The 20565-nt window shown below is 41.5% G+C and overlaps 1 protein-coding gene across 12 annotated transcripts in view; it reads right to left on the bottom strand.

Annotated features, from left to right (window-relative positions):
• The window catches only part of CCDC18 (coiled-coil domain containing 18), a 137781-nt gene that overhangs the window by 74818 nt on the left and 42398 nt on the right, over nt 1–20565 (bottom strand). For 10 of the 12 annotated variants that reach the window (XM_008264871.4, XM_051857475.2, XM_051857479.2 and 7 more), the window contains 7 exons: nt 19263–19387; nt 18400–18560; nt 12438–12661; nt 9560–9670; nt 7022–7153; nt 4662–4796; nt 4469–4546 (listed from right to left, as the gene is read on the bottom strand). In XM_008264871.4, the coding sequence (XP_008263093.2) occupies nt 4469–4546; nt 4662–4796; nt 7022–7153; nt 9560–9670; nt 12438–12661; nt 18400–18560; nt 19263–19387 (966 nt within the window). The remainder of the gene's footprint in view (nt 1–4468; nt 4547–4661; nt 4797–7021; nt 7154–9559; nt 9671–12437; nt 12662–18399; nt 18561–19262; nt 19388–20565) is intronic. The other 2 variants (XM_070078028.1, XM_070078029.1) reach the window with 1 other exon arrangement.

The raw sequence follows: 20565 nt of genomic DNA on the forward strand, positions 1-20565 counted from the left end.
TTTGTAAGAAATGGTTATTTGGGAGATAAAATATACTATGGTAAATTGGCTAATCCTCCACTTGCAGTGCAGGCACCCCAGGTTCTAGTCCCGGTTGGGGCACCGGATTCTGTCCTGGTTGCTCCTTTTCCAGTCTAGCTCTCTGCTGTGGCCCGGTAGGGCAGTGGAGGATGGCCCAAGTCCTTGGGTTCCTGCATCCACATGGGAGACCAGGAGGAGGCACCTGGCTCCTGGCTTCAGATCGGCACAGTGCGCCAGCTGTAGCAGCCATTTGAGGGGTGAACCAACGGAAGGAAGACCTTTTTCTCTGTCTCTCTCTCTCACTGTCTAACTCTGCCTGTCAAATAAAAAATTAAAAACAAAACAAAACAAAAAACCTGTAGGCTAAACATCCTAAAACACTTTCTTTTAAAGGTAAGCAGTATTTAAGCCTACTTCTTTCAGCCCCTTGAACAACACAAGATAGGAAAGTGAATACAAACTTGTAGACTGTTATTGATGCTAAGGTGGGAGTATTTTGAAATGCTGACAGTGCTAAGAAAATGAAAATTTTTGTCAGGAAAGAAGCAATAAGATTTCTTGGCTTTCAATCAGTTAAAACATGTTTAGAAAGGAAGCAATGAAACTTGGCTTGTGTGTTCACACAACTGCAAATGTTTTATAAAATCTTAGTACTAAAGGGCACTCAAACTTATTGCATTTTGTTTTCACAAAACTAGCCCAGGGGATGGGCATCATGGTGCAGTGGGCTAAGCCACTGCTTGGGATGTCCACATCCTATATTATAGTGCTGGTTCAAGTCCTGGTTACTCTGCACTTATGATTCACCTTCTTGTTAATGTACTTGGGAGGTAGTGGCTGATGGTTCAAGAGCTTAAGTTCCTGCCACCCACATGGGAAAATAAAATGGAGTTCATGACTCCTGGCTTCAGCTTTACCCAGCCTTGGCTATTTTGGGCATTTGGGGTACAAACTACCAGATGGAGGACCTTTCTCTTTCTGTTTTTTTTCTGCCTTTCAAATAAATAATATTTTAAAAAATAGTCTGAGGCTCATAGTTTGGATGTGTGCTCCATATCCTACTAAGATTTTTGTCTTGCTTCTTCCTTTTCCTTACTGTAGTTTTGAGCTTCTCGGGGTGTTTTTTTTCTTTCCCCTCTTAATGATAGTATTCTAGAAAGCAACAGGGGCCAGTGTGTGGCACGGTGGGTTAAGCCACTGCTGGTGACATTGGCATTCTGGTTTGGGTCCTAGCTACTCCACTTCTGATTCCACTCCCAGGTAATTTACCTAGGAAAGCAACCCACATGGGAGACCAGGATGGAATTCCCAGCTCCTGGCTTCCTCCTAGCCCAGTGCTGGCTATTGTGGCTGTTTGGGATGTAAACCACAGATGATAGATCTCTCTCTCTCTCTCTCTCTCCCTCTCTTTTTTAAAGATTTATTTATTTATTTGAAAGGCAGAGTTACAGAGAGGTAAAGGTAGAGGTAGAGGTAGAGGCAGAGGCAGAGGCAGAGAGAGAGAGAGAGAGAGAGAGAGGTCTTCCATCTACTGGTTCACTCCCCAAATGGCCACAACAGCCAGAGCTGGGCTGATCTGAAGCCAGGAGCCAGTGCTTCTTCCGGTTCTCCCACACAGGTGCAGGGGCCCAAGGACTTGGGCCATCGTCTACTGCTTTTCCAGGCCATAGCAGAGAGCTGGATCAGAAGGGAAGCAGCCAGAGCTCAAATCAGTAGACATACTGGATGTCAGCACTGCAGGCAATGGCTTTACACCACAGTACCAGCCCCCCGTCTTTCTCTTTTACTCTGCCTTTCAAATAACTAATAAATAAATACATCTTTTTTTAAAAAGAAATCTCTGCAAGATGAACAGAAAAGGGGAAAAAATGTTCCCCCTTGCAGCTAACTATAAGCTATTACCAGAATAAACACTTTTAAATTAACATTTGTTTTATGAAGGGTATAACTATCAGTTTTATTTCTTAAGGGAGAGAATGGGTATTGATATAGAGAAAAATAAAATTTATGACTGTCACAGTATTATTATCTAATAATTAATGATGTAATAATTCATTCTGCCAAGGCTCATCACTAGATGTGACAACCACTGATTATAAGGTTAATGAGGAACAAGATAATCACATGGCCTCAAAAATTAAGTACAGTTTGTTTGCTAACCACCAAGGGAAAAATGTGTTCTTAACAACAGTGAGATCTGGCAGTCCACATTAATTAAATCTAAAATTGACATGGACATTAGTGAGGTAGTCTGATATTATGACTATGTGCCTCCTGATATGAAACAATGAAACCCATATTGTGTTTCTGTTGACCTAAATTTTTCAAAAGTCAGTATCACAAAAAAAAAAAAAAAAAAAAAAAGGAAAGAGACAGTGAACTTAGTATAGACTGGGGGAATCTAAACCACAAATTATAATAGAACTGTAGATTGAGCAAGCTAGTATCTCTCAGGTTTTAACATTTCCATGTATACTCCACTGAGATACAGATTCTGTGGGATGGCACCATGGCACAGTGCATTAAGCCACTGCTAGCATTGCATATTGGAACACTAGAGTCCTGACTGCTCTGCTTCCAAATCAGTTCCCTACTAATGCACCTGGAGCAGCAGTGGAAGGTAGCCCAAGTACTTGAGCTCCTGTCCCCTTGCGAGCTCCTGGCTTCAGCTTGCCTAACCCTGACCACTGGGACCACTTGGGCAGGGAACTAGCAGATGAAAGACCTCTTTTTCTCTCTGTCTCTCCCATCCTCTGTGATACTCTGCCTTAAATAAATACATCTAAAAAAAAAAAGAAATAGATTCTGTTTCAGTATCAGGGCTAAGATTAGAGTCAGGGAAGGGAGATACCTAGAGCTCAGAATTTAAGGAGGCACTTACTCTCAGGGTCATGCAAGTTCGGATCCTTTTTACTTGTATAATCCAGAGAGTGTCTCCTTAAATTCTGCACCAGTGGCATCTCACTTGATTGACTTTGGTCCTAGTTCTGGAGCATGACTAGATATTCTGTAGGTCTAACAACCTCCCAGGTGATGCTGCTGCTGTTGGTCCATTAACCATACTTTTAGTAGGAGAGCCACAAAGGACATTTTTAAATAACTGAGAAAATTTCAGAATCAATTATATGTTGAATGAAGATATTGAACTAATGTTCACATTCTCTACTATGTATTAGTGATACGGTTAATAAGAGAAAGGTTCTCTTCTTTAAGCAATAAAGTTGTAAAGTATGATGATATATGCAGCCTTCTTTCAGGTGGTTGGCAAAAAGGAATTATGGTGGGTGACAGGTAGGTACACACACAGGCATGCATTTGTATGTAGAGAAATGACGTGGGTACAGGTAAAGTTTAATGAAACTAGGTGAAAAGTACCAAGTGCTTTCTATACTATTCTTTCAATGTTTTGTGGGCTTGAAATTTCTTTTGTTAAAGCTTATTTTTTATTCTAAAAATATTTATTTTCATTTTATTTGAAAGGGAGAGAGAGAGAGCATCCCATGTCAGTGGCCGGGGCCCAAGTACTTCTGCCACGATCTGCTGCCTCCCGGGGTGCACATTAGCAGGAAGCTGGATCAGAAGCAGAGGAGACAGGACTTCAACCAGTAAAATATAGATACACTGCACAAAAGGGATGATTCATATTCATTCCAGGACTGAGAGGGGATAGCACAGGATTTCACTTTACTACTCAGATAGGTGCACAATTTAAAACCTATGAATTGTTTATTTCTAGAAATTTCCACTTAATATTTTCAGACTGTGGTTGACCTAAGATAACTAACTCTGGGAATGTGAAGCCACAGATAAGCAGGAACTAGTGTATGGTAGCTATTTATTAAACTTTGAGTAATCCAGTATACGCTGAGTTCTTCATACATTTCATTTAATGCATTAAGCTCTCCCAGGGTATTCTGTTATTGTACAGATTAAAATAATTAAAGCTCAGAGAGCTTAAATAACCTGGCCAGGGTTACAGTCACTCTGACTGAAGGCAATTTAACAACAAAGCCAATGTTCTGAACCATGAAGACATACTACACACAAAATCATATTTTAGCTGGATATTTTGGATCTAACTTCTAATTTACCTTATGGCAGAACTGGTCAAAAGAAGCAAAATTAGGCTGCTTTTAGTTCTGGCTTGTTTCACTTCCTCAGTTATTTCTTTATTGGTAATAATACTGAGTGACAATTACAGTTAAAGTTAAAAACATTTTTAAGATTTAAAAAATCCTTTTAAGACAAAGGTAAGCTAAATAATCTAAAAGTTAAATATCAACTATCAAGAAATTAAGATTATAATTCACATTAAAAAACTTATTTACAGAAACTGAGTTTAGCTCTTAATTGACTTTTAGGGATACAATTTTTACAATTTATAGAGAAAAAAAAAGTTCAAAGAATGTCTCCAATAATAAACATTTTTTAATATTATTATACTAGCCTTGATTGTTTCTTCAGACACTTGGTTCTGTAGTGCTTTCAAAGCTTCATCTTTCTTCATATTTTCCTTTTCCATTTCCTGAGAGCATGGAAAAACATAAGTTATTATATAATTAATGTAATTAGATTCAAGGTATATTACAGAATCATAAACTACTAGCTTTTAAATAGCACTCTTACAAAGATGACCTTACCCCTTTGCTTTCCGTCAAGAGTCTATCTAGTGACTCAAGGTGATGTTGTTTACATATTATATCTTGTTGTAACATAGACATAGTCTTCTCTTGTTCTTTAAACTGTTGATCTTTTTTCACTAGTTGAGCTTCAAGCTAAACATAAAATCAGGATTTTCATATTAAATTTTTTAAAAATTTTGAAACATTAAACATGTTCTAAATCCTTATTGATATTTTGTCTAAGTTCTATCGATTACAGGAAAAAGTAATATTGATGTCACCAACTACGATTTTGGGTTAATTTTTTTCCTTCCAAAACTCTTAATTTTTTTCATTTATTTTAAAATTCTACTGCTATGTCTGGATTTAAGCTTACCATTTCATTATAAGTTTTCTCTTTGTCTCCTGTTTTTCATTCTTGTTTTTCTTTTCCAGCCCTACTTGAAATTATTTGACTATTTTTAGAATTCCATTTTATTGCATTTTCCTACATCTAGTTTTCTTAGTAGTTGCTCAAGAGATTATGATACACATATTTAACATTTTACAATGTACTTTTTAAAAAAAAAAGATTTATGTATTTATTTGAAAGTCAGACTTATAGAAAGAGAGGGAGAGAGAGAAAGAGAGAAATCTTTCCTCTGTTGCTTCACTCCCCCAGATGGCTGCAACAGCCAGGACTGGGTTAGGCTGAAGCCAAGAGCCAGGAGCTTCATCCAGGTCTCCCACATGGGTGCAGGGGCCCAAATACTTGGGCCATCTTCTGCTGCTTGTCCCAGGCCATTAGCAGGAAGCTGGATTGGAAGTGGGGCAACCAAGACATAAACCAACATCCATGTAGGATACCAGCATCACAGGGAGTATTTACTCACTATGTCATAATACCGGTCCACACAATATACCTAGAATTAATATTCTGCCATTTAAAGTGAAATGCAAAACTATAAAAATTTACAAACTGTGGCAGGCGTTTTGGTGGTAGGCTGTGGCAGGCGTTTTGGTGGTAGGCTGTCAGTGGGGATGCCCGCATCTCATATTACAGTGTCTAGGATCAAATCCCACCGCTGCTTTGCATCCAATCTCCTGTTAATGCAATGGGGAGGCAGCAGATGATGACCCAAACACTTGGGTCCTTGCCATCCACATCGGAGGCTGAGATGGAATTCTTGGCAGCCTTTTGGGGAATAAACCAGCAAATAGAGGACCTCTCTCTGTTACCCTGCCTTTCAAACAAATAAATAAAATATAGGACCCTTTATCTTTCCTCCTTTATAGTTAATTGTCACAAGTATTACACTAACATACTTTATGAGAAAATATTCTAATATTTTTCAACTGTCATAGATAGTATAAAAATCTCAAGAGGAGAAAACAGTCTATTATATTTATGAAAATATATGCTACTTTTGTTGCTCTTCCTTTATTCCAAGTTTACCTCTGGAATTGTTTTATTTTGCCTAAAGAACTTTCTTCACTATTTTCTTCTAGAAATTTATCTGGTGATAAATTCAGAGTTGTCTTTCATCTAAGAATTCTTTATTTTGCCTTAATTACTATAGAATATTTTTGTTGAACATAAACTTAAGGTTGACAGGTTTTACCTTTCAGCACTGAAACAAATGTTGTTCTTCCATCTCCTTACTTCCTTGAAAAAGATGCAATAATCTGAAACTTTTTTCCCCAATAGGCAGTATTTTTTATCTCTTGGTACTTTTATGATTTTTTTTTTGTTAAAGTTTTTAGTAAGGATTTTGATGTGTATGGTTTTTTATCTATTTGATCTTTTTGAATTTGTAAATATATTTTTTTCATCAAATTTGCAAAAATTTTCAGTCATTATCCCTTCAAATACTCTTCTGCATCAACCTCATCCTTCTCACCTTCTGGAACTCTGACAGCATGAATGCTAGGTCATATTAAATTGTCCCACAGGTCCTTAAGACCCTGTTCAAATTTTTTTCCAAATTTTTTTTTCTATTTTTCAGACCAAATAATATCTAAATTGAAGTTCCACTGATTCCTTCCTTTTGAATTATTAAGCCCATTCAAATCATCTTTTTTATTTAGTCTTATGATTTGGTTCAATCTGTTTTACTTTTAACTCTTTTTTTCTCTCGTCCAATCTTCAATTAACCTATATCTCTAAGGAAAAAGAGTCTATGGCATCACTTTTACTTTGATAACGTAAAAATAATAATTCTTACATGGAAGGCATACCATATAAGAAAGCCCTGGAAAAATAGTTCAGGAGGAATGGGATTCAAATTACAATTTTTGCCACTAGCTTTTCTGTGTCTCTGTCTCCTTAAATAGAAAATAACCAACACTGGGCCAGAAATGTTTAAGGTTCTTTTTAACACTAAATATGCATTACTTACCCTTTCAATTTGCTTTTCCATTTCTTTATGCTGCTCAAGATGAATTTTCTTTGCTTTTTCAAAGGCTAAACAAATTTTCTCATGCTCTGTATTGATATTCGTTTCTAAACTTCTTATTTTTTCATTTTTTTCCTAGAAATACAAGGCACATTAAGAGAACATAATTGAAAACAGTTCTTTAACAAAGTACATGAGTCAGGGTGGACATTGAGGCAAAGTGGTGTAAGCTGCTGCCTGCGACACTGGCATCAAGTGAACACCAATTTAAGTCTCTGCTGCTCCACTTATGATCCAGCTCTCAGCTAATGTGTCTGGGAAAGCAACAGATAATGGCCCAAGTTTTTGGGCCCATGCACCAACGTGGGTGACCCAGAAGAAGCTCCTAGCTTTGGCCTGGCCCAGCCCTGGCCACGGCAGCCACCTGGAGAGTGAACAAGCAGATTGAAAATATCTCTCTCTCTCTCTGTAACTCTTTGAAATAAAAAATCGTACATAAATCTTTAAAAACAAAAGGCAAGAGGGAAGGCATTGTGGTGTAGCGGGGAAAGCTGCTGCCTGCGATGTCGGCATCTCATATGGGGACCAGTTTGTGTCCTGGCTGCTCTGCTTCTAATCCAGCTATCTGCTAATGGCCTGGGAGAAGCAGCGGAGAATGGCCCAAGTGTTTGGGCCCCTGCTACCCATGTGGGAAAGCTGGATGAAGTTCCTGCTTTGAACTGACTTAGCCCTTGTTGTCACAGCCATCTGGGGAGTGAACCAGCAGATGGAAGATCTCTGTCTCTCTCTCTCTCCATAACTCTGACTTTCAAATAAACAAATCTTCTAAAATAAAATACATTGGGGCTGGTGCTGTGGCATAGAGGGTAAAGCTGGCACTTGCAGTGCTGGCATTCACATGGGCACAAGTTTGAATCCCAACTGCTTCATTTATGATTCGGTTCTCTGCTAAGGCCTGGGAAAGCAGCAGAAGATGGCCCAAGTCCTTGGGCCCCTATACCCACGTGGGAGACCTGAAAGAAGCTCCTGGCTCATGGCTTCAGATCGGACCAGATCTGGCCATTGGGGCCACTTGGAGATTGAACTGGCAGATGGAAGACCTTTCTCTCTGCCTCTGCCTCTCTGTAACTCTGCTTTCACATAAATAAATCTTTAAAAAAATACGTTAGTCAAGCATTAAATCTGTCATATTCTATTCTTCAAAGAACCACAGTAGGGGGCCGGCACCATGGCTCACTTGGTTAATCCTCTGCCTGAGGCCCAGGCAACCCATATGGGCGCCGGGTTCTAGTCCCAGTTGCTCCTCTTCCAGTCCAGCTCTCTGCTCTGGCCCGGGAGGGCAGTAGAGAATGGCCCAGGTGCTTGGGCCCTGCACCCGCATGGGAGACCAGGAAGAAGCACCTGGCTCCTGGCTTCGGATCAGGGTAGCTCCGGCCATGGCGGCCATTTGGGGAGTGAATCAACGGAAGGAAGACCTTTCTCTCTGTCTCTCTCTCTCACTGTCTATAACTCTACCTAAAAACAACAACAACAACAACAACAAAAACAAAACAAAAAAAAACACTTTATCCTGACAATTCCTTTACATCCCCATCCCCGGACAAATTATTTCTCTAGACTCTCTGATCATGGGTAATTTATGTGTCTGCCAGCTTAGATTGATGCTTGAGTGCTATGATTCAACAAGGGCTCCATTGTCATTGCAAGAGTTACAAATCCAGTCTCTCTCGCGCCAATCTCTCTATATCTCCATCCCTCTCTCTCTCATCACTATGTCTCTTCCTTTCTGTAATACTGCTTTTCAAATAAAATAAACGTTTTTTTAAAAAAAGAACCACAGTAGATAATACTTCAAACTTTAACAAAACAGTCATTTGAAAATATTTTAGCAAAATGAGATGATTAGCTATTTTAAAATACTGAGAAGTATATCAAAGAACTACCACTTTCTTCAAGTATATTAGGATAAAAATGACAAAACTTGGATAAAAACTTGCCAAGTTAGTCTATCAATTTAAAAATATCAAAAGAAAAACTGATCGGAGGCCGGCACCGCAGCTCACTAGGCTAATCCTCCGGCTTGCGGCACCGGCACATCGGGTTCTAGTCCCTGTCAGGGCACTGGATTCTGTCCCGGTTGCCCCTCTTCCAGGCCAGCTCTCTGCTGTGGCCAGGGAGTGCAGTGGAGGATGGCCCAGGTGCTTGGGCCCTGCACCCCATGGGAGACCAGGATAAGTTCCTGGCTCCTGCCATCGGATCAGCGCGGTGCGCCAGCTGCGGTGCGCCGGCTGCAGCGCGCCGGCCGCGGCGGCCATTGGAGGGTGAACCAACAGCAAAAGGAGGACCTTTCTCTCTGTCTCTCTCTCTCTCACTGTCCATTCTGCCTGTCAAAAAAAAAAAAAAAAAAAAAAAACTGATAGAGTTTAAGTAGAATTTAAACTTTCCTATTTGGCATATTTTATAATAACGATACTGAAACATATGGTGTCACAAGTTAAGTGCCTAAAAGTCATAATAAACTTATTCCAAAAAGGGTTTTACCATAAGCTCCTGTTCTAGTTCTGCATTTTTTGCAGCAATAGAGGAATAAGCAACTATTTTTTCTTCCAGCTGTTTCTCTAGAGTTAAAAGTTGAGAACACTTCTTTGTCATCTGAAAAATTGAAATAAATTCAGAATTATTTTTCAATACAAAGACATGCACCCTAAAATCAAATACCTGCTCCTCTTTTCAACATTCAAAAACACTGTCTAAGGGGAGGCGTTGTGGCATAGCGGGTAAAGCCGCCACCTGAAACGCTGGCATCCTATATGGGTGCCGGTTCAAGTTCCGGCTGCTCCACTTCCCATCCAGCTCTCTGCTATGGCCTGGGAAAGCAGTAGAAGATGGCCCAAGTCCCTGGGCCCCTGCACCAGCATGGGAGATCCGGAAGAAGCTCCTGGCTCTTTGCTTCAGATGGGAGCAGCTCCGGCCATTGTGGCCAATTGGAGAGTGAACCAGCAGATGGAGGACCTTTCTCTCTCTCTCTCTCTCTCTCTCTCTCTCTGCCTCTCCTTCTCACTCTGTGTAACTCTGACTTTCAAATAAATAAATGAAATCTTAAAAAAAAAAAGCACTGTCTTGATAAACTGGGCAAATTAATGGAAAATAAACATATAGGATGCAAAGTAAATAATCCTTTAATCTACGTAATTACAAGTACTTTAAAAACTAAGAGGCAATTTAGATGAAAAACAAATAGTGAAAGAAAAATCAGGGATATGACATCACTTATTTTACTTATCTATCACATGAGTAGTTTAACTCAGACCCTTATACACAAATAGGATATAGGATTGTAGCCTAACACAATTTTTCAAAAAACTGTAAAATACTGAAATTATTACAATGAAATGGTAATAGCATTTACTCCTGGTAGTAGAATTATCAATAGTTTATTTTTCTTTTTCCTTGTCTGTATTTTTAACATTTTCATAAAAACTGTGTTACTTTTGCAATTTTTTTTAAAAAGTTACTAATCTTAGAACTTCTTAGAACTTCAGTTTTCTAAGCAAGCTGGTGTCTGTAACGATAAACTGATTAAATTTCCTTTTTCATTATGAGCATAGTTCATATCCCAGTTATCTTTCCCTTGGACTTGGCTATAGACTTTCAGACAGGGAAACCAGACATTTAAAAAGTACCCTAGTAGAATAGACTGTAGCATCTGATTTGTAAGTTGATTATAACATATATACATGTGGTCCTGCTCCACAATTAGCTAACAGGGTATCCTTGTCCTAGTTTCACTGAATATAAAGATTGGATAATCTCAAAAGATATAATATCCCCTTCTAAAAATGTAATCAACAGCATATTTGCATCAGATTCACATGTAATTGTTCAAAAATGCAGGATCTTGAGCCATACTCCTTGTCTTCTTAATCACAATTGCTAGACCAGAACCCAGAAATCTGGAAGCTTGGCAGGCTTCCTAGGTGGTTCCAATGTTTGCAAAACTTTGTAATCTTCTATTACTATTCCTTTTCTTCCAAACACATAATCCAAATTCTTTACCTATAAATGTGTACTGGCCATATTAACTTATACTGTGAAAGATGCCGGCGCCGTGGCTCAATAGGCTAATCCTCCACCTTGTGGCGCCGGCACACCGGGTTCTAGTCCCGGTTGGGGCGCCGGATTCTGTCCCGGTTGCCCCTCTTCCAGGCCAGCTCTCTGCTATGGCCAGGGAGTGCAGTGGAGGATGGCCCAGGTGCTTGGGCCCTGCACCCCACGGGAAACCAGGAAAAGCACCTGGCTCCTGGCTCCTGCCATCGGATCAGCGCGGTGCGCCGGCTGCAGCTGCAGCCATTGGAGGGTGAACCAACGGCAAAGGAAGACCTTTCTCTCTCTGTCTCTCTCTCTCACTGTCCACTCTGCCTGTCAAAAATAAAAAAAAAAAAAAAAAAAAAAAAAACTTATACTGTGAAAGAAGCACAGGTAACCTATAAGTGAAAGAAGTAAGGCCGGCGCCGCGGCTCACTAGGCTAATCCTCTGCCTTGCAGCGCCGGCACACCGGGTTCTAGTCCCAGTTGGGGCGCTGGATTCTGTCCCGGTTGCCCCTCTTCCAGGCCAGCTCTCTGCTGTGGCCCGGGAGTACAGTGGAGGATGGCCCAGGTGCTTGGGCCCTGCACCCCATGGGAGACCAGGATAAGCACCTGGCTCCTGCCATCGGATCAGCGCTGGCCGCGGCGGCCATTGGAGGGTGAATCAACGTCAAAGGAAGACCTTTCTCTCCGTGTCTCTCTCTCTCACTGTCCACTCTGTCAAAAAAAAGAAAAAAAAAAAAAAAAGAAAGAAGAAGAAGAAGAAGTAACCAGGCCGGCGCCGCAGCTCAATAGGCTAATCCTCTGCCTGCGGCACCAGCACCCTAAGTTCTAGTCCCGGTTGCTCCTCTTCCTGTCCAGCTCTCTGCTGTGGCCTGGAGTGCAGTGGAGGATGGTCCAAGTCCTTGGGCCCTACACCCGCATGGGAGACCAGGAAAAGCACCTGGCTCCTGGCTTCAGATCAGTGCAGTGCGCCGGCCACAGTGGCCATTGTGGGGTGAACCAATGGGAAGGAAGGAAGGGAGGGAGGAAGGGTGGAAGGGAGGAAGGGAGGGAGGAAGGAAGGAAGGAAGGAAGTAACCAACTGCAGCGCACTATTAGTTTCACTAAATTTGAGACCTTTTAATTATAGTTTTATCCTAACATAGGTTAAAACACAAAATTTTCAAAAAATAATTTCAAAAGAATTTATAACTTGTATGGTACCATTTTTCCCCCAAACTTATAAATCTGGGCTTAACCTGTATGCTTACATAGAATTTTCACAACACCCTGCAATGATATCCTCTTCGTATCTCATTTGGTACATACACTCAGCTAATTTCAGGCTTACTTCACTTTCTAGTTTGCTGGAGTTTGAGGCCTTCTCTAGCAGCTCCTCTTGAATTAGCTGGAACTGACTAGTTCTGTGAGCCATGTTAACCTTCAAATCAGAATTCTCAGCTTCTATTTGCATCAGCTTGGCACGTAGTTCTTCTATTCCAGTAGCAAGTCTTTGCTTCTCTCTCTCATATTGTTTGTTTGCAGTAAGTTGACTTTGATTCCTTATACTTTCTGCTAATAAACATAAAAGGACAATTGTTCTGAATAAAACTTTAAGAACTAACATCTACTTAAATAACTGAAAATTTTAATCACATAGTTTCTGATGTAACGAATACTAATAAAAGGAACAGAGAATGTGCCATACAATAAAGAAAACATAATTAAGAAATATGGTTGTAGCATGGGAGACCGGGAGGAAGCACCCAGCTCCTGGCTTCAGATCGGCACAGCGCCAGCTGCGGCGGCCATTAGGGGAATGAACCAAACAGAAGGAAGACCTTTCTCTCTCCCTCTCACTGTCTATAACTCTACCTGTCAAATAAAAAAATAAAATAAAAATCAATAAAAAAATAAAAAAGAAATATGGTTGTAAGACATTTTCTAAATTAAATATATAAGAGGCAGAAAATTCTTCTGTATTATTTACTTTTCTAGATAGGTGAAGACCATTTCTCCCTATACTAGAAATTTAAGAATGTTTTCTCATCTTTTAAAATCCCATTTTTTTGAGAGAAATCAGTTAGAAAAAAAAACTTGGATAAAAGTTGTTCTCTTTTCTTAAACTGAAGTTAAACATAAAATATATTTAGACAATCTAAGATCATTAAGAATATTTTTATACTGTAAATAGATGCAGGTTCAAAAGCTGTAAACAGTGAATCCTTCCTAGTGCCATTTTCTTCATTGCCAGTGTGGCTGGTGAGAATTCAGTGATGTTTTTAAAAACTATTCAGGCCGGCGCCATGGCTCAATAGGCTAATCCTCCGCCTTGCGGCACCGGCACACTGGGTTCTAGTCACGGTCGGGGCGCCGGATTCTGTCCTGGTTGCCCCTCTTCCAGGCCAGCTCTCTGCTATGGCCCGGGAGTGCAGTGGAGGATGGCCCAAGTGCTTGGGTCCTGCACCCGCATGGGAGACCAGGATAAGCACCTGGCTCCTGGCTTCAGATCAGCGCGGTGCACCGGCCACAGTGCGCCGGTTGCGGCAGCCGTTGGAGGGTGAACCAACAGAAAAAGGAAGACCTTTCTCTCTCTCTCTCTCTCTATCACTGTCCACTCTGCCTGTCACCAAAAAAAAAAAAAAAAAAGTATTCAGGTATTAAATAATTGTTTGACTACATTCTTTCTCCACTGTAAACGTATATGCCTAGTCTGACTCTAACGTAATTATAAGCTTTCAGAAGTACTTCTTATAAGTTTCATTTATGGGTTGGCCGGCGCCGCGGCTCACTAGGCTAATCCTCCGCCTTGCGGCGCCGGCACACCGGGTTCTAGTCCCGGTTGGGGTGCCGGATTCTGTCCCGGTTGCCCCTCTTCCAGGCCAGCTCTCTGCTGTGGTCAGGGAGTGCAGTGGAGGATGGCCCAGGTGCTTGGGCCCTGCACCCCATGGGAGACCAGGAAAAGCACCTGGCTCCTGGCTCCTGCCATCGGATCAGCGCGGTGCGCCGGCCGCAGCGCGCCAGCCGCGGTGGCCATTGGAGGGTGAACCAACGGCAAAAGGAAGACCTTTCTCTCTGTCTCTCTCTCTCACTGTCCACTCTGCCTGTCAAAAAATAAATAAATAAAAAATAAAAATAAATAAATAAAAAAACAAAAGTTTCATTTATGGGGCCGGTGTTGTTGCATAGCAGGTAAAACTGCCACCTTCGATACTGGCATCCCATATCGGTGCCAGTTCATGTCCTGGCTGCTCCACTTCCAATCCTGTTCCCTGCTGATGTGCCCGGGAAAGCAGCAGAAGACAGCCCAGGTGCTTGGGCCCTTGAAACATCGTGGGAGACCTGGAAGAAGCTCCTGGCTCCTGGCTCTGGCCTGGCCCAATTCAGGGCTGTTGTGTTCACTTAGGAAGTAAACCAGCAGATAGAAGATCTTTCTCTGTTTCTCTGCCTCTCCCTCTTTCTAACTCTGCCTTTCAAATAAATTAAATAAATCTTAAAAAAAAAAAAATGTTTTATTGGGGCCAGCACTGTGGCTCAGTGGGTTAACACCCTGGCCTGATCCGCCAGCATCCCTTATGAGCACCGGTTCGAGACCCGGCTGCTCCACTTCCTATCCAGCTCTCTGCTATGGTCTGGGAAAACAGTAGAAAGATGGCCCAAGTCCTTGGGCCCCTATACCCATGTGGGAGACCCGGAGGAAGCTCCTGGCTTCAGATTGGCACAGTTCTGGCCATTGCAGCCAACTGGGGAGTGAACCATCGGATGGAAAACTTCTCTCTCTCTCTCTCTCTGCCTCTCTTTTCTCTGTGTAACTCTGACTTTCAAATAAATAAATAAATCTTTAAAAAAAAGTTTTATTTATTTGTTTGAAAGAAAGCAAGAGTAGGAAAAGAGACATCTGCCTTCTGTTGGTTTACTTCCCAAATGCCTACAAAAGCCAGGAACCCAATCCAGGTGTCCCATATAAGTGGCAGAAACTCAATCGCTTGAGCCATTATCACTGCTTCTCAGGGTCTGCATCAGCAGGAAGCTGGAAACAGGAGCCCAAAGTTGAAATCAAACTCAGGTACTCCAATAGAGGATGTGGTATCTTAACCACTACCATGAAAGGTCTGCCCCTCGGGAGAACTTCAAAGAGGCATTAGTACAAGTAATTACAGGAGAACTCACACAGATGTAAAAACAGGTAGAAATGCACTTTGCCTTACAGGTGGCATAAATATCCATTTTTCCCTTTCTTTTCCACATCCATAACCTTTCATCTTTTAAGCTGTTGTTGACTATGCTTGTTTGATATCAAGAAAATCAATGAGTGGGCCGGCGCTGTGGCTCACTTGGCTAATCCTCTGCCTGCAGCGCCGGCACACCGGGTTCTAGTCCCGGTCGGGGTGCCAGATTCTGTCCCGGTTGCCCCTCTTCCAGGCCAGCTCTCTGTTGTGGCCCAGGAGGGCAGCGGAGGATGGCCCAAGTGTCTGGGTCCCTGCACCTGCATGGAGACTGGGAGGAAACACCTGGCTCCTGTCTTCAGATCAGCGCAGCGCCAGCCATAGTGGCCATTAGGGGAGTGAACCAACAGAAGGAAGACCTTTCTCTCTCTCACTGTCTATTAACTCTACCTGTCAAATAAAAAAAAATCAATGATCAATGACATATTCATTACCATCTAATAACTAGCATTCTCTTTGCTAATAACACTATCCTCTTCACCATTCTATTTAATCACTTCCATATCTGATTTTCTCAGCTGTCATTTCTGCTGCTATCCTATTTGAAGACAGACTGTGATAGACACATTTGTTTTTGTTTTTTTAAAAGATCTATTTATTTATTTGAAAGTCAGAGTTACACAGAGAGAGAACAGAGGGAGGGGGAGAGGGAGAGAGAGAGAGAAAGAGAGAGGTCTTCCATCCGCTGGTTCACTTCCTAGATGACCACAACGGCCGGAGCTGTGCAGATCTGAAGCCAGGAGCCAGGAGCTTCCTCTGGATCTCCCACACTGGTAAAGGGGCCCAAGCACTTGGGCCATCTTCTACTGCTTTCCCAGGCCATAGCAGAGAGCTGGATCAGAAGTGGAGCAACCTGGATTCAAACTGGCACCCATATGGGATGCTGGGGCCATAGCCAGTGGCTTTACTGCTGTATCACAGCACTGGCCCCAATAGACACATTTGTTAGAATGGCTCAGCTCCAGCCACTGCAGTCATTTGGGAAGTGAACCAGCAGGTAGAAGAGCCCTCTTTCTCTCTCTGTGTGTGCCTCTGCCTCACCTTCTCTGTAAATAAATCTTAAAAAAAGATTTCTTTATTAGCCCTAGGGCAACCACATAAAGAAAAAAAAACCTACAGTGGATATAAAAAATGAAATACCAACATATATTTATCCAAAAAACAACAGAAAAGATGAACAAAATGTAATAAATACCAAGATGGTACAGAAAGCATGCAATTCAGTCCTGAGTTTTTTGTTTGTTTGTTTGTTTGTTTGTTTTTTATTTTTTTGACAGGCAGAGTGGACAGTGAGAGAGAGAGACAGAGAGAAAGGTCTTCCTTTGCCGTTGGTTCACCCTCCAATGGCCACTGCGGCTGGTGCACTGCGGCCGGCGCACCGCGCTGATCCGATGGCAGGAGCCAGGAGCCAGGTGCTTTTCCTGGTCTCCCATGGGGTGCAGGGCCCAAGCACTTGGGCCATCCTCCACTGCACTCCCTGGCCACAGCAGAGAGCTGGCCTGGAAGAGGGGCAACCAGGACAGAATCCGGCACCCCAACCGGGACTAGAACCCTGTGTGCCGGCGCCGCTAGGCGGAGGATTAGCCTATTGAGCCACGGCACCGGCCCAGTCCTGAGTTTTTATCCATTTTTTGTTTATTAATTGGAATTTTGTTGGAATATTTAGGTCATTTCCATTTAACCTATCAATCTTTTGTGGTTTAAGTGTGCCAGTTTGAGTCCTGGCCATTCCACTTCTGATCTAATTCCCTGCTAAGGCACCTGGGAAGGCAGCATGAGATGGCCCAAATACTTGGGCCCCTTCCACCCACATGGAAGACCTGGACGGAGTTTTGGGCTCCTGGCTTTGGCTTGGCCCAACCCTGGCTATTACAGCCATTTGGGGAGTGAAATGGCAGATAGAAGATCTCTTCCTCTCTCCATCATTCTGCCTTTCAAATAAATAAAATCAATATTTAATAATAAATAAAAGAGTATGCTCTCTGACCATCATTAATGCACAAAAATACCTAGAAAATCCCCTAGTATTTGAAAATAAAACACACATGGTCTACGAATCAAAGAAATCATAGGGGAGATTATATTTTAAACTGAATAAAAATGAAAATGCAACACATAAAAATTAGTGAGATGCAGCCAAAGCATTACTTAAAGGGAAGTTTATATAATTAAATATTTAAGAGATATAAAATTAATAATCTAAATTTTTGCTTTATGAAATGTTTAAAAAGAGAAAATTAAATTTTAACAAGGATATAAACACACTGAAAAACAAACATCTGAGAAAACTTATCAGAGTGCACATTTTAAATGGGTGCATCTTATCTTTGGAAAATAGTGGCAATGGTTCAAATAGCTGGGTCCCTGCCACCCATATGGGAGTTCTGGGTTCCTGGCTGTGGCCTGGCCCAAGCTTGGTTGTTGATGGTATTTGGAGAGTGAGACAGTGGATAAAAGATCTTTGCTTCTCTTTCTACTTTTCAAGTAAATAAAACAAAATATTTCAAAAATTTTTAAAAGAGTGCATCTTTTTGGATGTAAATTTCATTTAATAAAGCATATGTTCAGGGCCGGCGCCACAGCTCACTAGGCTAATCCTCTGTCTTGTGGCGCCGGCACACCAGGTTCTAGTCCCGGTCGGGGCGCCAGATTCTGTCCTGGTTGCCCCTCTTCCAGGCCAGCTCTCTGCTGTGGCCAGGGAGTGCAGTGGAGGATGGCCCAAGTACTTGGGCCCTGCACCCCATGGGAGACCAGGAAAAGCACCTGGCTCCTGGCTCCTGCCATCGGATCAGTGCTGGCCGCGGCGGCCATTGGAGGGTGAATCAACGGCAAAGGAAGACCTTTCTCTCTGTCTCTCTCTCTCACTGTCCACTCTGCCTGTCAAAAAAAAAAAAAAAAAAGCATATGTTCAGAGAATGATGAAAAATCCAGGAATTATGAAATAATTTTTCCTGTCTTATCAGACCAAAACTAGTCTAAAAATTATGCTTATTTGATAACTGAAAATAATTGATAATCCATTTATTTAAAAAACTATCAAGAACTCCTATTATAATTTATTAAAATAATTTAATGTAATATACTCACCTATTTGATTACCACCTAGTTTTACAGGTTCTGTTTCTAAATTACTTAATTTGCCACTTTCTTGGCTATCATTAGAAGTAGTAAGATTCAGAGACAACTGATTTGCAGTCAGGTTTGCATGAAGCTTTTGAATTTCTGCCTCTTTTATTGCAAGCTTAATCCTGGTACAAAAGAAAAGAAGCCAAAATTATTAGAAAGATTATCTGAAAATATTTTTAGAGAGTTTTTTTACTATTTTTTAACTTTTCAAGTTAGTAGAAATTTAAAAATTTTGGTGTTAGTCAATTCTTAGGCAGATACACAAACTGCAGCTTCAGCTCAGCCCAGCCCAGGCCAGCCCTGGCCTTCGTAGGAATTTGATAAATGAACCAGCAGATGTGCAGGTGCTCTCTATGCCTCTCAAAACACAACAAAAATGAAACTAGCCACACAAATCCATCCATTAACCAGTCTACCTATCTGAACGTGAATCAATTTTAAAATGATGCTGTATGAAACAGCAATATATACATAAACTACAACTATATCTTTGTGTGTATGTACGTGAAAACATACACAAAATAAATAGAAAAATACACATCCAATTTGCGACAGTGAATACTTAGGGGGAGAATGGGACTAGCAGGAAAGAGCAAAGGATATTACGCATCTCACCATGTTTTATATTTTATGTAGAGAAACAGATTTGAAACAAATATCACAAAATGTTAAGAAGAATCAACTATTGTAGAATCACCAATATTTGATTCAATACCATCTGGACTTTTCTGTCCATTTAAAAACATTTCTCAACTAAAGATTTTAGTTTAATTATCACTAAATAACATTCTATTTGCTATAATGCCGAAATCTGAAAATTGTACCTCAATTCCGAAATTATCAATTTATTTGCCTCACAGCAGCCAACGGAACTGTCATCCTTGTTTGATAAACTACTCGTCTGGTGCTTTGGAAGAGATGATTTAAAACCAAATATTTCTCTCTTTAACTGCAAGTTTAAAACAAATACATGTAAATTTATATATGTGGGATATAATTTTTTATTCAGAACTCCAAGTCTGAAAAATCATATGTAACTAATGGAAGCAATCATGTTCAATAGGAGAAACACATTATGAAATGTTAAAATAGAAAACCAATAGTTTAAATAAACGAGATTATGTAAATCAATATGAATACATTTCTTTTTTTTAAAAGATTTATTTATTTATTTGAAAGGCAGAGATACAGAGAGAGAAGGAGATGGAGAGAGAGAAAGAAACAGAGGGAGATCTTCCATCTGCTGGTTTACTCCTCAAATGGCCACTACGGCCGGGGCGGGGCTGGGCCAGGCAGAAGCCAGGAGCTTCTTCCAGGTCTCCCATGTGGGTGGGGGGCCCAACTACTTGGGCCATCTTCTTCTGCTTTCTCAGGCATATTAATAGGGAGCTGTATTGGAAAAGGAGGGACTCAAGCTGGGACTCATATGGGATGCTGGCACTACAGGCAGAGGCCCAACTTTCTACGCCACAGCACTGGCCCCACAAATACATCTCAAAATAATGAGTGAAAAATTACAGTGGCACACACAGTATTTTCAAAAATATACTAAGCTCTCTCTATATGTATTTCTAAATGCAGCTATATGTGGCAATATTTAAAATATGAATGAGAAGGATATACATGAATAGCCAACATTTCTGAGGTGGGAGAGAAAGAACTGGATCTGACAAGATACATAAAGAGGCTTTATCTGTAAAATTTTATTATAAAAAAACCCTGAAGTTGGGCCGGCGCCGCGGCTCACTAGGCTAATCCTCCGCCTAGCGGCACCGGCACACCGGGTTCTAGTCCCGGTCGGGGCGCCGGATTCTGTCCCGGTTGCCCCTCTTCCAGGCCAGCCCTCTGCTGTGGCCAGGGAGTGCAGTGGAGGATGGCCCAGGTGCTTGGGCCCTGCACCCCATGGGAGACCAGGATAAGTACCTGGCTCCTGGCTTCTGCCACCGGATCAGCGCGGTGCGCCGGCCGCAGCACGCCGGCCGCGGCGGCCATTGGAGGGTGAACCAACAGCAAAAGGAAGACCTTTCTCTCTGTCTCTCTCTCTCACTGTCCACTCTGCCTGTCAAAAAAAAAAAAAAAAAAAAAAAAACCCTGAAGTTGAAATGATAACATGTCCCAGTTTTTGTG

Source organism: Oryctolagus cuniculus, chromosome 7 (genome assembly GCF_964237555.1).
Source record: "Oryctolagus cuniculus chromosome 7, mOryCun1.1, whole genome shotgun sequence".
Classification (NCBI taxonomy): domain Eukaryota; kingdom Metazoa; phylum Chordata; class Mammalia; order Lagomorpha; family Leporidae; genus Oryctolagus; species Oryctolagus cuniculus.